Source organism: Carcharodon carcharias, chromosome 6 (genome assembly GCF_017639515.1).
Source record: "Carcharodon carcharias isolate sCarCar2 chromosome 6, sCarCar2.pri, whole genome shotgun sequence".
NCBI lineage: Eukaryota > Metazoa > Chordata > Chondrichthyes > Lamniformes > Lamnidae > Carcharodon > Carcharodon carcharias.
Genome location: NC_054472.1, coordinates 150101553 through 150118944, shown reverse-complemented (window position 1 = coordinate 150118944; position 17392 = coordinate 150101553). Strand labels below are relative to the sequence as shown.

Genomic DNA, 17392 nt, shown 5'->3' with positions numbered 1-17392 from the left:
GAGTTGCTGCTGTGCCTTTGCAATGGTGCACACTGCTGCCACTGTGTGTTGGTGGAGGGAGTGAATGTTGAAGGTGGCAGATGGGGTACCAGTCAAGCGGGTTGCTTTGTCCTGGATGATGTCAAGCTCCTTGAGTTGGAGATGCACTCATCCAGGCAAGTGGAGAGTATTCCATCATACACCTGACTTGTGCCTTGTAGATGGTAGACAGGCTTTATGGAGTCAGGAGGTGAGTTATTTTCCACAGAATTCCCAGTTTCTGGCCTGTTCTTGTAGCCACAGTATTTCTCTGGCTACTCCAGTTCAGTTTCTGGTCAGTGGTAACCCCTAGGATAGTGACAGATTCAGCATTGGTAATACCATTTAATGTTAAGGAGAAATGGTTAGAATCTCTCTCGTTGGAGATGGTTATTGCCCGCTAATTATGTGGCGCGAATGTTACTTGCCACTTATCAGCACAAGCCTGAATGTTGTCCAGGTCTTACTGCATATGGACACTAACTGCTTCAGTATCTGAGGAACTTGCTGTGGGTGTACCTACATCAGATAAACTCGTTTACCTCCACCACCTCAAAGCAATCTGCATCCTGGGCTTATCAAAAGGGGCATAGGGTACGAAAGCAAGGAAGTTATGATAAACTGTATAAAACACTGGTTCGGGCTCAACTGGAGTACTGCATCCAGTTCTGGGCACCACAAGTTAGGAAGGACATGAAGGCATTAGAGAGAGTCCAAAGAAGATTAACTAGGATGTTGCCAGGGTTGACAAACTTCAGTTATATAGAAAGATTGGAGAAGTTTGGACTGTTATCCTTGGAGAAAAGGGTAAGAGGAGACTTGATGGGGGTATTCAAAATCATGAGGTGTCTAGACAGATCAGATAGGGAAAAACTTTCTGTTGGTGGAAGAATTGAGAACTAATGGACATCAATTTAAGGCGATTGGCAAAAGAAACAATGGTGACATGAAAAACTTTCACAAAGCAAATGGTTAAGATCTGGAATGTTCAACCTGATTGTGCCGGAGGCAGGTTCAATCGAGGCATTCGAAAGGGAATTGGATTATTTTGTGAAAAGGGAGAATGTTCAGAGCCATGGGAAGAAGGCAGAGGAGTGGCTCTGGGTGAGTTGCTCCTTTAGAGAGCCAGCACAGACATGACAGGCCAAATGGCCTTCTATACTGTAACCATTCTATGATTCTATAAATTAAAGATGGGCCACAGATGCTGGCTTTGTTAGTGGCACACACATCCCAGGAATGAGTTTTTAAAAAGATAGAACATATCCAAGGAACTGTAGTGGTAGGAAAAATAATGGGATCCCTATTAAAGGAGGAATAGAAGCTTTAGAAAGCAAAAATATAACAATGACCAGCTTGGATTTCTAAAGGGAAAATCTTGCTTGGCCAACCTTATGGAATTTTTTGAAGAGGTAACAGACTAGTAGTAGACGTAACTTGTCTAGATCTTCAAAAAAGCCATTGATATAATAGGCTAATGAATAACAGCAGAATGTAGGGTTGGGGACAAGTAGATAAATGGTTAGCTGCTGGCTGCAAGACAAAGCAAAGAGTATGGGTAAAGATTAGGTATTTAGAGTGTGGCACAAAGTGAAAAGTTCTCCACAAGGATCAGTGCTTGGACCAATGTTCACAATAAATATTAACGACGCCTTTCGTCACTGCTGATGATCACGAGTAGACTGGGATGGTCATTTGCCAGATTGAATCTGTCCTGCTTCTTGTGGACTGATGATATCTGGACAGTTTTCCACATTGGATAGATGTCATTGTAGCTGCACTGAAACAGCTTAGCTAGGAGTGCAACAAGCTCTGGAGCAGAAGTCTTCAGCCGGAATGTTGTCAAGGCCCATAGCTTTGCAGTATCCAGTGCCTTCAGCCATTTCTTGATATCACGTGGAATGAATGGAATTGGGTAAAGACTGACACTGGGGACCTCAGGAGGAGGCCTTCAACCTTGTCTGTCACCCATCAAAGAATTTTGTTTCTTTACTTTGTCCTGTTCCCACCACATTTGCCATGCATCTTCATCCTTTTTATCATATAATTACTCTTACCTATCAGAAACCATTCCTTGTCTGTATTGGTTTAAAACTGTTACACCTAATTTCTTCATCTGATGAATGGCCATTGAACTGAAGTGTTTATTTTATTTCTTTCTCTACAAATGCTGCCTAACCTGCTGGATGTTTGCAACATTTTCTTTTTTCCACTCCTTATCTAGCTTCTGGCCATTCTGCCATTGATAACTACACAACTCAGCCCCTGTCCTTTAGAACTCCATGCTGTAATTCCTCTATCATAGCACCTTCCCCTTGCTTTCAAACACATCCTCAAAATGTGTGTCTCAGCCATGCTCTTGGCCTCTTTATCCTACCACATTCCCCAAACCTGTCCGAATTTCTTTCTGTTCCAATTCCACTATTTTTTCTCATTTTGTTTTGAAAAGTCTTCCTGTTCAAAGTGGAGGCGTATTTCATTAATTGGTTTGACCCACTCTAACCAACAAGAAGTTGCAGCCGATTTTAGCACTTGCATCTCCAATCTGAACTGAGTATGGTTGACTTAAGAATTAAAGTGCCAATTTCAGTTTTGGATCCATAGAGTAACTTGCCCTCCTGTAACTACAATGGGAAAATTTATTTGACAATTCTCTGCAACACTGAAGCTTGTTTAACAACATCTATATTTCTAGACAGGGTACAGTCCTTGATACAAATACCTTGTGTATTTTGTTTGGTTTTAAGTTTTGGGTCAATGTAATTTGGCTACATAAGCATTTCTACAGAAATAAAATCCATTCTCTTTTATTCTTTAGAATTTCAGAGTTACAGGCATGCAGGAGCCCTTGATCTAGAGATTGTATCTCATTTGAGTAATTCCTCTGAATTTTCAATCAATAAATATTGCACTTTTATAATCAACCAAAATAGATTTCAGGATAGATTCAAAGAAACTAGGCCCATGGCCCGTTTGACCTTGTTGCCAGAATACTGACACTCCCACCCCATTATGCCATGCCATAAAGCAGTTTAGTATCTGGACACACACCAAAATTTACTTTACAAAGCCTGACATGTGATATCTCGACCTGCTGTGTTGCTGCATTCGAAAGCATAATTCCAGTTTACTTTATCTTTAGTGCCTTGCTGTCAGCTTTAACTTAATGGTGATACAATTGCCTCTGAGTCAGGAAGCTGTGGGCTCAAGCCCACTGCAGAGACTTTAGGATGTAATCTTGGCTGGCACACTCTGAATTAGATTGCTGCAGTGGAGGGTGCCATCTTTTGGATAAGATGTTAAACCAAGTTCTCATTTGCAATATTTTTCGAAGAATCATAGGGGCATACTAACCTGTTGCCCTGACCTGTATTTTAATCCTCAAACAACACTCCTAAAACAAACAACCTTTGAAAATGCACACTCCTGACATCACTGTTCTTTCATTGTCTCTGGGTCAAAATCCTGGAACTCCCTACCTAACAGCACTCTGGGTGTACTTATGCCACATGGCAGCTTGCCACCACCTTCTCAAGGGCATTCAGGGATGGGCAGTAAATGCTGGCCTTGCCAACAACACCCACATCTGTGAAAACAACCTGTGAAAACATCCTAAAATAAACTATCTGGTTGTTATTTTATTGCTGTTTGTGGGACCTTGCTATGTGCAAATTGGCTGTCACATTGCCAATATTAAATAGTCACTACACTTCACTGTAAAATAACTCTAGCTATAAAGCGGTTTGGTTAATCAAAAGTTCCTTAAATGCAAGTCGTTTCTTTGTATATTCTTATGAGTGCTTTGGATCCTCTCTTTTTGAGTTTACTTAGTTCCTTGTTAGCTCAGCAGGTAACACCAGGGATCAGCTGCTATCGTTTGTAACATGTCTGGTTGACAACCAATGAGATCTTGATGAAATCTCTAACAGAAGGGTTGTTGTGAGGAGGAAGCCAAAAATTAACCAAGACTTTAACAATGCTGTTGTAAGAAAAACAATTCTCATATGTCTCTTTGCTGTTAAATGCAAAATAATCAGATATCTATCATGAGCCAACTTGTTCTCTAATTTGAGAGGGTGAGATTTTAATTGTTGCTATGAACTGACCACCTTTGTTTGTGCTGATCAGGTGAGAAGGGTTCCAGGCTCTAGTGGTCGACTGCACAAGACAGAAGATGGCGGCTGGGAATGGAGTGATGATGAATTGGATGAGGAGAGTGAAGAGGGAAAGGCTGCAGTCTCTCAGTTGCGGGTAAGTCTTTATAATAATGCAGGAAGAGCAGCGTTATTAATTGCCCTACTATGCACTTCATCCGGGAAAATTGAAGTATCCTATTCTCGATTAGAAAGGGTGGGTACTAGAAGGAAAGAGAATTTCACCAGACCTCTTTATATAAATTACATGAGAAAGGACTAAAGCAGTTTCCTGTTCTTTGAAATGTTTCTGCTCAAGTAACTGTTTGCTCATCATGTTATTTATACTTCCCAGATCTTTAATTGTAAGGATGAGTGCCAGACAATTCAGAAACAATGTTGCAAATGTTTTTTTTACATCAGAACTTTATCTCTGGATTGCTGGCTCATTACCTTGGCTCTGAAGCAGGACAAAACACTGAAATATTGCTGAAAGCTGCCAAGGATCAATCTTTGCCTTCTATCCTCCATTTCTCATCTACATGCTATGTCTCAGAGATGACATGACTTTTTTTTCCATATGTAGATTGACAACATCCAATTCTACCTCTCAGCCAACTCAAACCCTCCACTATTTTCAGATTGTCAGATATCCTGCCCTGGAAGAGGTTCTATTTTCTCCAGTTAAATATTAGGAATAACAAAGATTTTGTATTTAGCGTCAGTCACAAACTACATATCCTTACCTCCAATTCCATCCCTCTCCTTGGTCATTGCCTCACGCTGAACCAAACTGTTTGCAAGTTGTGCATCCTGTTTTACCCTGAACTGAGTTCTGACCCAATGTGCTCTCATCATGAAGACCACCTACTTCCAGTTCCGCATTGTCACCTGTCCCCTGCTGTTGAAACACTCGTAGGTTCTTTTGCTACTTCCAGACATGTCTATTGCAATGCTTTCCTGGCTGGCTTTCCAATTTCCAATCTCTTAGTCATTCAAGCTCAACTGCCCAAATCCTAACCAGCACTAAGTCCTACTATCCATTGCCCCTCTTCTTGCTGACCTACATTGGCCCTTAATTTTAAAATTCTGATCCTAGTGTTCAAAGCCCTCCAAGGCTTTGCTATATAACCTTGTCCAGATCTACAATAAGGTCTGGACAAGGTTATTTAGCACAATTGTGCTCTGCATTCCTCCAACTTTTGTTGTATTACGCATTTCTTCTGACCTACCATGATAGGTAGCATTCAGTGGTATAGAGCCTAAACTCTCAAAGACTCTCCCTGAACCCCTCTCTGTTTCAATCTCTTCCTTGAAGACTTTCCTTGATCTATCTTTTTAACCAAACTTAGTCACCTGTCCTAATATATTCTTTTAGCTCAGTGCCAGTTTTTGTCTGAATGCTTCTGTGAAAAAACTTAGAACCTTTTTCTACATCAATAGTACTATATAATTTTTCTTTATTCATTCATGGGATGTGGGCAACACTGCCTAGGCCAGCATTTATTGCCCATCCCTGATTGCCCTTGTTCAGAGGGCATTTAAGAATCAACAATATTGCTGTGGGTCTGGAGTCACATGTAGGCCAGCCCAGGTAAGGACAGCAGATTTCCTTCCCTAAAAGGCATTTGTGAACCCAGTGGGTTTTTACAACAATCGGCAATGGTTTAGACTTTTTTAAACTCCAGATTATTTTTTTGGATTTAAATTTCACCATCTGCCGTGGTGGAATTTGAACCCAGGTGCCCAGAAGATTACCCTGGATGTCTGGAATACTAGTCCAGTGACAATATCACTATCCCCCAATTGCAAGCTGTTGATAAAGGGATAGATAGAAGAGAAAGGGCAGGAATTTGAGGTCATCAAAAATTTAACAAAGGAACTTACATGTTGGTATTAGGAACATAGGAACAGGAGTACATCATTTAACCACATGATTCTGTTCCACCATTTCCTGAAATCATGACTGATCTGTGACCTAACTCCATATACCCACCTTTGCCCCAAATCACGTAATACCCTTTCGCTATGCAAAAGTCAATCCATGATTTTTGGCTTAAAATTTCATATGTTTTTGTATACCTCATTTACTTGAGTTCGGGGGATAAAGCAGTGAGAGTTCAAGGGATAAAACAGGAACGCTGCCAGAATTTGAAAAGGCTGACAAAAGTGACAGCGCAAAGCAGAGAGCTGATTGGTAGGTAGTGGTAAGTTTTTCTCCACTTCAAAGCCACATTAAGGAAACCTTTGAGGTCCTCAAAGGTCTAGCTTTTTTTTTAAAAAAAGAAACTTAAATAGTTTTCTACTTGGCTTAAATTTAGGGTAAGAGTATTTTAACTAAAGGTATGGCAGGGGAACTCAGTCCCATGTGTTGCATGGTCTGCAGAATGTGGGAAGCCTTAGAGGCTCCTAGCAGTTTGGATGACCGCATCTGCAGGAAGTGCCACTGGTTTGACCAACTTCACTGCCAGGTTTTGGAGCTTGAGCGTTAGCTGGAGGCACAGTAGTGCATCCGCGAGCCTGAGAGTTACATGGATAGCACGTTTTTAGACGTGGTTACCCCTGCAACTTCAGTGCAGTCACAGAAGGAATGGGTGACTACCATTCAGAAGAAGGGAGGCAGGCAGGTAGTCAGGGAAGCCCCAGAGTGCACCTTACTCAAGGACAGTTTTTCTGTGTTGGAAAATGTGACGGTTTGTCTGCGAACTGCAGCCAGAGCCCAGCTGCACAAGCAGGAGGAGAAAAAGAGTAGCAATATTGGTAGGAGAATTAATAGTGAGGGGTAAAACGGGTGTTTCTGCAGCCACGAATGTGACTCCAGGATGGCGTGATGCCTCCCTAGGGCCATGGTCAAGGATGTCACTGAATGACAGCAGGGCATTCTGGAGGGGGATGGTGAACAGTCAGATTGTGGTTCACATTAGTACCATCAGCATAGGTAGAAAGAGGGATGAGGCCCTGAAATAGGAATTTAGGGAGCTAGATAGCAGATTGAAAAGCAGGACCTCAAAGGTTGTGATCTTTGGATTACTCCCAGTGCCACGTGCTAGTGAGTATGGGAATAGGTGGATAGAGCAGATGAATGTGAGGCTGATGAGTTGCTGCAGGTGGGAGGGCTTTAGATTCCTGGATCACTGAGTCCATTTCTGGGGAAGGTGGGACCTGAACAAGTCCATTGGGTTGCACCTGAACCGGAACGGGACCAACATCCTTGCGGGGCTGTTTACTCGTGCTGTTGGTAGGGGTTTAAACTAATTTGACGGGGGTGAGATACAAAGTGGAGGTATAGTGGGGGGTGATGTCGAGACAAGTATACAAGAAAAACCAAGTCAGCATGGAAGGCAGAGCGTATACAGTCAAGTTAAGACACAAGGGATCATGGAAAGGCTGGATGGCATTTATTTTAATACAAGGAATCTTGCAACTAAGGCAAATGAGTTGAGGGTGTTGATTAACACATGGGGTTATCATTGCTATCACGGAGACCTGGTTGAGGAAGGTGCAGGCCTGGCAGCTCGATATTCTGGGATATAGAATTTTCAGGAGGGGCAGGGTGTTGCAATATTGATAAAGCAGTCAATTACTATAACAAGGAGGGATGATAGCTCAGAAGGTTCCTCAAATTAGGCCATATGGGTAGAACCTAAAAAAAATGGGGGGCAATCACATTGCTGGGATGTACTATAGACCCCCAAACAGTCAGGGAGAGTTAGAAGGGCAGATATGTAGGCAAACCTCAGAGGTGTAATAATCATAGGGGATTTCAACTTTTGCAATACTAACTGGAATAAACACAGTGTGAAAGCTTTAGAGAGGGTGGAATTCTTAATGTATCCAGAAGAGCTTTTCAAGCCAACACGTTGAAAGTCCGACAAGAGAGGGCGGTGCTGGACCTAGTTTTAGGAAACAAGGCCGGGCAAATGGTAGGAGTGTCATGGGGGAGCATTTCAGTGATAGCGGCCATAACTCTGATTTAAGGTAGTTATGGAAGAGGACAAAGATGGACTGGAAATAAAGGTCCTGAATTGGAGGAAGGTTGATTTCAATATAAGACAGGATCTGGCCAAAGTGAACTGGGAGCAGCGACTTGTAGGACAATCTACATCAGACCAGTGGGAGTCATTCAAAATAGTGAGAGCTCAGGGCCAACATGTTCCTATAGAGGTGAAGGATAGGACCAACAAGTCCAGGGAACCCTGGATGTCAAGGGATATGGAGGATTGAATAAGGGAAAAAAAGGAGGCTTATGACAGATACAGAGAGCTGAAAACAGCAGAACCCCTAGTGGAGTATAAAAAATGTAAAAGGGAGGGGGGTACTTTAAAAAAAAAAAGTGATTAGGAGAGCAAAAGAATGGGCATGAAAAAAAACTGGCAGGCAAGGATAAAGGAAAACCCCAAGACATTTTATAAATATATTAAGGGCAAGAGTATAACCAGGGAAAAAGTAGGGCCCATTAGGGACCAAAGTGGAAATCTCTGCGTGGAGCCAGAGGATGTAGGTAAGGCTTTGAATGATTACTTTTCATCTGTGTTCACTATGGAGATGGATGATGTAGGTGTCGAAATCAGCAAGTGGACTGTGATATACTTGAACAAATTAGCATTGAAAGGGAAGAGGTATTAGCAGATTTAGCTGGTTTAAAAGTGGATGAATCCCCAGGCCCAGATGAGCTGTATCCAGGCTGCTATGTGATGCAAGGGAGGAGATTGCAGGGGCTCTGAGACTAATTTTCAAATCCTCCCTGACCGCAGGAGAAGTGCCAGAGCACTGGAGGACAACGAATGTGGTACCATTATTCAAGAAGGGTAGTAGAGATAAACCAGGTAATTATAGGCCAATGAGTCTAACATCAGCGGTAGGGAAACTTGGAAAAAATTCTGAGGGTCAGGATTAATCTCCACTTGTAGAGGCAGGGATTAATTAAGATAGTCAGCATGGCATTGTCAGGGGGGGCATCATGCCCCCTAAAAGGTAGTCGCTCTACTCCATTTACTCTGCGCTCCTGTGCAGTATTAATAACTGTTGATGGATTGGCTGCAATAAATTTTGCATATAGTATTAAGTATCTTAACAGGACAAATCTCAATACACATCTATCTTTCAAGAAGGCTCTTAAACATTTCTAAATGTAAAGGGAAATTGTTCTCTTATGGTATGTATCGTGCTGTCAGCTAATGAGTGAAGCATTTTATAGATGACTTGTGCCATGGTCACACACTCATACACTCTCACTTTGACAGACATACATAAGAAATAAGGGCATAAGTAGGCCAGTAAGATCATCGCTGATCTGATCTTGGCCTCACCTCCACTTTCCTGCCTGTTCCCCATAACCCTTGACTGCCCTATTCATTCAAAGATTTGCCCACCTCAACCTTGAATATATTCAATGACCCAGTCTCCACAACTCTCTGCGCTAGAGAATTTCAGAGATTCGCAACCCACTATACACACACTTTCCTTCTATTTATCAGGAATCACTGAAAAGCAGCCAGAAGTGGAACACTAGTTGTACTGCCCCCATTGTTGCAATGACCTAACTTGACACACGCCCTAGACCAAAAGTAGGACGACTTCTGGCTTCTGTGGCTAAACACCTCCGATGCTTTCAATTACAAGAGCAGCTTATATCCAACAGTAGGTTCACACTGCAGAACATCTTTATGCAAGGAGGGGTGGTTGCTGGTTCTAAGCAGGATGTTATGGAGAAGTTAGAGAAGATAACCTTTGGCAAAGTTGTGTTTTAAGGCTTTTGATGGAGGGAATAGTTTTAGAGAGACAGAGCTTTGAAAGAGAACTCCCTGTTGTAGGTCTGTGGTGACTGAAGGTTCTATGGTGGACAGTGGGGCAAAATGTACAGAAGTGGTCACCAATGGAGGAAATATCAGAGCTGGAAAGGATTATGGAGGAATTTCACAACAAGGATAAGCATTTTAAAGTCAGTATGGTAGAAGGCACTGAACCAGTGGAAGGTCCTGGGAAAATGAGTGTTTGTATCAGCGTCAAACAGAGTGATTTAGGAAAGATAATTGGTCAGTAAAGGTGGCGTTGGACATTGGAATTATTATTATTTGTGTCATCACCAGGGCACCCCCTGTCCCTGTGGACTAATATCAACACAGCTGTTGAAGGCAGCTACCTGCCTTTTTATGTGCAGAATTAACCAAGACAGGATGCTAAAAATAGAAATTATTCAACTGCACTTGTTGGCTTCTTAACCTTAAAATGTAACCAGTGGGCATCAGTTAAACTTAAACCGAGAGCAAACTGTGTAATCACACCCTTGTACTATAAAAATGCTGTGTCTATATTCCCAGCAAAAATGGACAGAATTATGAAATGTAAACTCCAAAATGCAGGTAAAAATTCTAGCAGTTAACTTATCCAGTCACTGCAAACCAGTTCTATGTCAACTTGATATAGTAGGCCAGTACACAAAAATTGGGTTGCATTCTTAATGCTTGCAAAAAAGAGGCAAAGAGCAAATGGGTCTTAATTCTTTTCTCCACCCACAACTCCCCACCCCCTACATGCACATTCTAGCTGAATCTATCCATAGTTATCTCATGCTATGTAGGGTGGATATTGCACAGAGTAGGTAACCTATGATCAGATCTTCACATGTAAAATCTTTTTTTAAACCTGTTTGTACGCATAAACATTGAAAAATTGAGAGCAAGTTTGCATTCAGATTTAACGTTAAAGCTGAGTTCATATCAGCTGCTTGTCATATTTTCTGTTTTGTGGTTACCATAACGCAACTGTACATTTTGTTGTGATTGGCTGCTGACTTTCTTGTCAAATGTATTTTCTACATTGTAAATGGTGTTTGCAAACTTGCCTACACATCTGACAAAAATAGGACAAACATTTTGCATAGCCAGAGCTATCTGGGAGGAAAGGTTAGGACTCAGATTTATTTCGCAATTAGAGGAAATCCATTTGACTACATTAAGCTACTAATTTTTTTAAAGAGAGCTAAATGCACCTTAATTGACTTTTTAAAAACTGGGTGAATGGGTTTCACTCCAAATGTGCAGTCAGCACAGAGTTGCATAAAGTTATAAAAAATTGTTTTCGATAATGTGAAGATAATATGGTTTGCATTCTCTCTAGATGCGATTAAATAGGCTGAAGGGAATTCATCAGAAAAACCTATTGTTTTGAATTGAATACAAAGAACAGTGAAACCAACCTGTTGCAGGCTATAGTGTTAAGAGAGGATTAGGAGACTGCCATTATCTTAATTCCCCCTGTTGCGATTTTGATTTTCCTCGCCACTATTTTTAACACTATAACTGCCGTTCTTACCTACTGTTTTATCACTTGATGTCATTGAATATGTGGCACCTGATTGCAAAATGCTTTGTAAAGTTAGTGCACCAAAGCCTGCCTGCTGTCCACAATGGGCATACATGAAATGATTTTGGGCTAGCAGTGCAGCTCCTATTGGGCAAGGGCATAAGGATCACAATATTGCCTCATAATACTGCACTAATTGCGTAACCCACTCAGTTCACAGCATGGCTGGTCCGTGAACTCCCTAACCCAAGTTCACGGCCACTCCACCATGACCCTGCTATCTCACCTGGTCTTGCTAGTCCTATCATGTCAGTTCGAGATGAGGCCATCTCTGATCACTTGAGTTACTCATCAATCGCATCCCCCTACCTTGCCCCAACTCCTTATGCATCTGACCCTGGGGAGGAAAACTCCAATTCACTTACAGTTGCATTTTCAAAATTCCAACTATGTAGCATTTGTTCACCACAACATTTCCACAGCTACTGATTTACTCAACTGCACCCTCACTTCCACTTTGATGTCCAGTCTCCAATCCAACCATTACTCTCTCACCCTGGCTGTTCCCTCCTCTTCACTCCCTAAAGTTCAAAGGACACAGACTTGAAAGGAAATGGCAGACAACTGGTTTAGCCATCATTCGCTGTCAGATCTGGCTGGACCACTTAAGGCATTATTGGATCCTGCTCTCACCTGCTCACTCTTCCAGGATCACCATGGAATGCAAAATTAAGCCCTGCTTCTTTCCTCTACTGCAGGCCATCTTCTTAAACTGCTCTCCCCTGTTCCCTTCACCTTTTTGCTGCCCAACACATGAGGAGCTCAGGGACGTCTTTGTCTAAGATAATCCGATCAACTGCTTTTCCCACCATTCCTCCTTGTCAGACTTCCTTTATTACTCACAGATAAAAACAAAAAAACTGCGGATGCTAGTTCTGTCGAAGGGTCATGAGGACTCGAAACGTCAACTCTTTTCTTCTCCGCCGATGCTGCCAGACCTGCTGAGTTTTTCCAGGTAATTTTGTTTTGTTTTCCTTTATTACTCCCCGTCCCAGTACTCTACTTTCTCTTCTCATGGTCTCCCTGAACTCACCTGGTTCATGACACCCACCTCCTGTTGCTTGATCCTATTCCAACTGAACTGCTGAACATCCAACTTCCTCTCCTGGCCTCCTTTGTTGGCTAATATTGTAAATGGTTCTTACTCTTTAGGTGTTGTCCTTATCTCCTTTTAAATCTTCTGTCATCACCCCTCTGCTCAAAACCCAAGACTTCCCATTATCCTTGCAAACTACTGTCCCATCTTCAACTTCCCTTTCATTTCCAAAGTCCATGAATGTATTTTCACATCCCAAAATAATTCCCATCTTTCCTAGAACTCCATGTTTAAATCCCTCCAATCAAGCTTCCGCACTTGCCACAGAAACGAAATAGCTCTTAGCAAAATCACAAATTACATCCTATGTGACTGTGACAAAAGTAAACTTACCCTCCTTGTCCTCCTTGACCTGATTGCAGCCTTTGACATGGTTGACTATGCCATCCTCCTCCAAAGCCTCTCCACTGTTTCCCAACTAGATGGGACTGCTCTCACCTGGTTCCATTCTTCTCTATTTAATCATAGACAGAGATTAACTTGCAATGGCTTGCCCCCGCTGCACTACCTCTGGTGTTTTCCCCCCAAGGACCTATCCTTGGTCCCATCCTATTTCCCATATACACACTGCCCCTCAGCAACAACATCCAAAGGCACGACGTTAGTTTTCACATGTACACTGATGGCACCCAGCTCCACTGCACCACCCATTCTCTCAACACCCCCACTGTTGACAAATTATCAAACTGCTTTTCCAGTATCCAACTATGGATGATCGAAAATCCCCTCCAATTAAATGTGGGGAAGACCGAAGCCATTTTTTTCAGTCCTAGCTACAGACTCCATCCCTCTCCCTGACAACAATCTGAGATGCCTAGAGAGAGAAGACACAAAATGATGCAATGCAGAGACAGGCAGAAGTTGGGATAAATCAAACAGAACAGGCCTATTCAATCCTGCTCTTTCTCTCTGGGATACCTGTTCAGCCTTTGATCGTAAAACTTAGTATTTCCCCACCATGGCCCAGTTACTTCAGTTTCTTCGTTATGCATAATCAACTTTCTGCTTTGTTCTGACTCTGCATTCACCCTGCTTTTGATTCATTGCTAACCCTGGTCCTTCCCTCATTTCTATTTCACTATTTTTATTTCATGTTGAGCTCATATGTTCTCCAATTCTACCTTTCCTCTTTTTTTTTTTGTCCCTCCAACCCTTCCCCTGCCCCCTTTGTCTTTTCTCCTGCCTGCCTTATTTTGCCTTCCCATTGTGATGAATTAATTCACCACTTTTCTGGCAAACTGCCCTAATCTCCATCTGTAGGAATCTATCCCCCCCCCCCCCCCCCCCCACGCCCCCTTCCCATCTTGCTTCCAAAGCTTTGTGTCACAGCAGTCTGACCGAGGCCTAGGCTATGAATGGCATTGAGCAATAGTCAGGCCCTTTGGTTAGAGTTACCCAACCTTCCACTACTCCTCTTTGGCCTGTAGATGTGCACTGGCAGTTAGTTCCACAGCTCTGAGGTCAGACTATCAGGTGAATTGGTAAAGGCTTAAACTTGAGCACAAGAAATTAGTTCTAAGACATTGGAAAAGGCCAAAAAATTCTTACGGGAAATACCAGAAGTGAGGAGACATGCACATCAGAAGAGGCAGAACAGACTGGAACGTTTTTCTCTAGAAGAGAAAGTTGAGGGTGACCTGATAGAGGTCTTGCAGTATTGGATAAGGTAGATGTGGAGAAAATGTTTCCACTTATGGGTAAGTCTATAAAATATTTGTTTTCATATTTTGTTTTTATTTTTGTTTCATTTTTGTGTATATTTATTTATTTACATCCTTTTCCCATATACTTTTTATATATAGAAGTGCCTTAGAGTGGTGAGAAAATGGAGCATGCTACCACATGGAGTAGTTGAAGCAAATGACGTGGAGGCATTTCAGGGGAAGCTGGATAGGCACATGAGAGAGGAGGGAATAGAGATATAGAGATTATGGTCATCATAGTGTTGGATGAAGAGGTGTATTTGGAGGCTCCTGTAGAGCATAAACGCTGGCACGGACAGGTTAGGCCAAATGACCTGTTTCTGTGCAGTTGGCTTGGTGTAACTTTATTGTAAAAGTGCATAAGTAGAGTTGAAGTACAGATCACTCATGATCTAATTGAATAGTGGAACAAGCTTGAGAGGTTGAATGGCTATCCTAAGTGTCACTGTTTAAGATTAGGAACGTTTTTCGCTTCTGAAACATTATTACAGGTGCAAATTCATTTTTTCAGTTTTTTTAAAAAGCTCCTTTGGGGTAAAGGTATCGCTAGTAAGGCCAGCGTTTATTGCCCATCCTTAATTGCTCTCAAAAAGCTAGTGGTGAGCTACCTTCTTGAACTGGTGCATTCTTATTATACTTTTGTTCCTGTTCTAATGATTTCTTATTCTGTGCACCTTCTGGAAACTTTCCTTTTATGGAAATTTTCAATGCTACCAACATCACGAAATTATATAGTACCAAAACTTCCCGTGGAGAAGGGAACCAGCAGGAAAAGAGAAAACAGTTAAATTCATGTTGAGAAGAGAGGTTTTAAGTTGCTTTTGGAAGAGAGGAGAGGGATAGTGAGATGCTGGGAGCAATTAACAGGAACAAAATGCTCGAAAGACCTCTGCAGTGGAAGGACAAGAAGCAATGCTGAACTGAAGGATCGGTGAGTGCAGTCTGGGGCTTGTGAAGCTAAGAGGGCTTTCACTACCAGCCTTCAACCCTGCATTTCCCTCACTTTAGAGAAAAAAGTTAGCAACTGCCTTTTAAACAATAAAAAAGTAACATGCTGGAAATGAACAGCATATGAAAGCTGATGTTGATGTTTAGGCATAAGCCTTTAGGGGCCCTGTCATTTTAATCCTTTCTAAGATTTAAAGTTGACATCACTTATTTAATCTAATACCAGTGGCTTTTTTTCTTTTGTTTGTATCCCCATCAGATTTCATAGTTATCTTGTGAATGTTGAATTGATAACTATTTGTGCACTTAATTAATTTACTTTTTTCCCCTGCTTTCTCAACAGTCCCCCCGGGTGAAAGAGTCTTCACAGGGTCCAGATGTGAGTCAAAGTTTTTTTTTCTCTGCTTGCTGTCCTTGGGATGTGGATAACTTTAGCAAAACTGTATTTATTTCCCATCACTTGCTGAAAACATAGTCCATCACTTACTGAAAACATAGCGATGGGCCTTTCTCCTTGCTCTGTTGCCTTCCTTGTGGTTATGGTGCACGCAGTGGTGTTAGGGAGGAAATTCCAATATTTTAAGCGAATAATGAAAAAATGCCCAAGTAGTGACAGTTTGTAACTTCAAGGGGAATTTGGAGATGATGGTATACCCATGATGTTACTGCTTTTGCCCTTCTCAGTGGTAGAAGTTGCTGGGACAGGGAGGTTCTGTTGGACTTGGTGAATTGCTGCAGTGGATTCTGTCCATTTGTACATACTGCATCTACATTGCGCATTGAGGAGGAAGTTCACAAGTCTGATGGCTGGGAATGCTGATCAAGCAAACTGCATTATCACTGTCTATTATGTTTAATATTTGGAAGGAATTATTTAAAAGCTAGTTAACTTTTTCAGTGTGAGATATTAAAAGTGTTATAAATCTAGCTGCACATGATCTTGTTGAGAAAAATGGCTAGGGGAAAAGTGACTTCACACTACTTTTCAAGAGTGAGAAAAGACCATTGGCCCTTTAAAACCAGCTCCATTCTCAGTCGACAAATCACAAACTTCCTCCAATATTAAATAGTGCTCTTTGGTTTGACACCTCTTCTCAGCAAGTAGATGGTGTTGCTGTTGCAATGATTAGTCATTAAGAAAGCAAATGAGCAGCTCATTTTTAAAAAAAATTCTCTTGGGGTGTGGGCGTGCTGACTAGGAAAGCATTTATTGCCATCCCTAACTGATCTTGAAGATGCTGGCGAGCCACCTTGGATCACTGCAGCCCATGTGTAGGTACACCCACAGTGCTGTTAGGGAGGGAGTTCCAGGATTTTGACCTGGCGACAGTGAAGGTGTGGTGATATATTTCCAAGTCAGGATGATGAGTGGCTTAGATGAGAACTCAAGTGGCGGTGTTCCCATATGCCTGATGCCCTTGTCCTTCTAGATGGTAGTGGTTGTGGGCTGGTGAAGGAGCCTTGCTGAGTTGCTGCAATGCATCTTGCAGATGGTACACATTGCTGCCACTGTGTATCGGTGGTGGATAGGGTGCTAATCAAGTGGGCTGCTTTGACCCGGATGGAACTTCTTGTGTTGGAGCTGCGTTTATGCTATGCTGTTGAATTATTCTCCCTAGACAGTTTTAATGTTTCAAACTCTCCCTGTTTAATATCCTATTCGTTTTGTTTCAAGCAAGGACCAATTGTCATAGTGCGGCATGAATGAAACAAACATAGCAACAAATTTTGTTGCTAAATCAGTGTGCAAGTTGGCAGACGTTATGCTCAAATGACAGTTCTTCAAAAAAAAACTGTCTTGCGTACTGTGTCCTCTTTGGCGCTCTCATGCACAGGTGACCAATTCAAGCCAAGAAAGTGGTGTACAGAGAAATGTCAAGGTTGATTCCCCAAAGTCAGATGATAGCTTTGAGTAAATATTACAGAAATTTGGGTACTTCCTTGCCAGGAGAGAATTATGAGGAGACTTGATGAAGCTATAGAAGGGAGTAATTGGAAAGGAACTGAGTAGAACAAAAGGCATATGTTCGAAGTAATTATTGGCAAATATAATTACTTCAAAACATCATTGAGTTCAGAAAGCTGTCCTTTGCACAATGATCAACATGTAGAAAGGAGTGAAAACCTTA

The 17392-nt window shown here is 41.9% G+C and overlaps 1 protein-coding gene across 3 annotated transcripts in view; it reads left to right on the top strand.

Moving 5' to 3' along the window:
• The window catches only part of oxsr1b (oxidative stress responsive kinase 1b), a 250226-nt gene that overhangs the window by 200260 nt on the left and 32574 nt on the right, over positions 1-17392 (top strand). For all 3 annotated transcript variants that reach the window (XR_005943301.1, XM_041189580.1, XM_041189579.1), the window contains 2 exons: positions 4147-4269; positions 15607-15642. Coding sequence is in view for 2 of the 3 variants with exons in the window: in XM_041189580.1 (XP_041045514.1) it covers positions 4147-4269; positions 15607-15642 (159 nt within the window). In the remaining variant the exon portion in view is untranslated. The remainder of the gene's footprint in view (positions 1-4146; positions 4270-15606; positions 15643-17392) is intronic.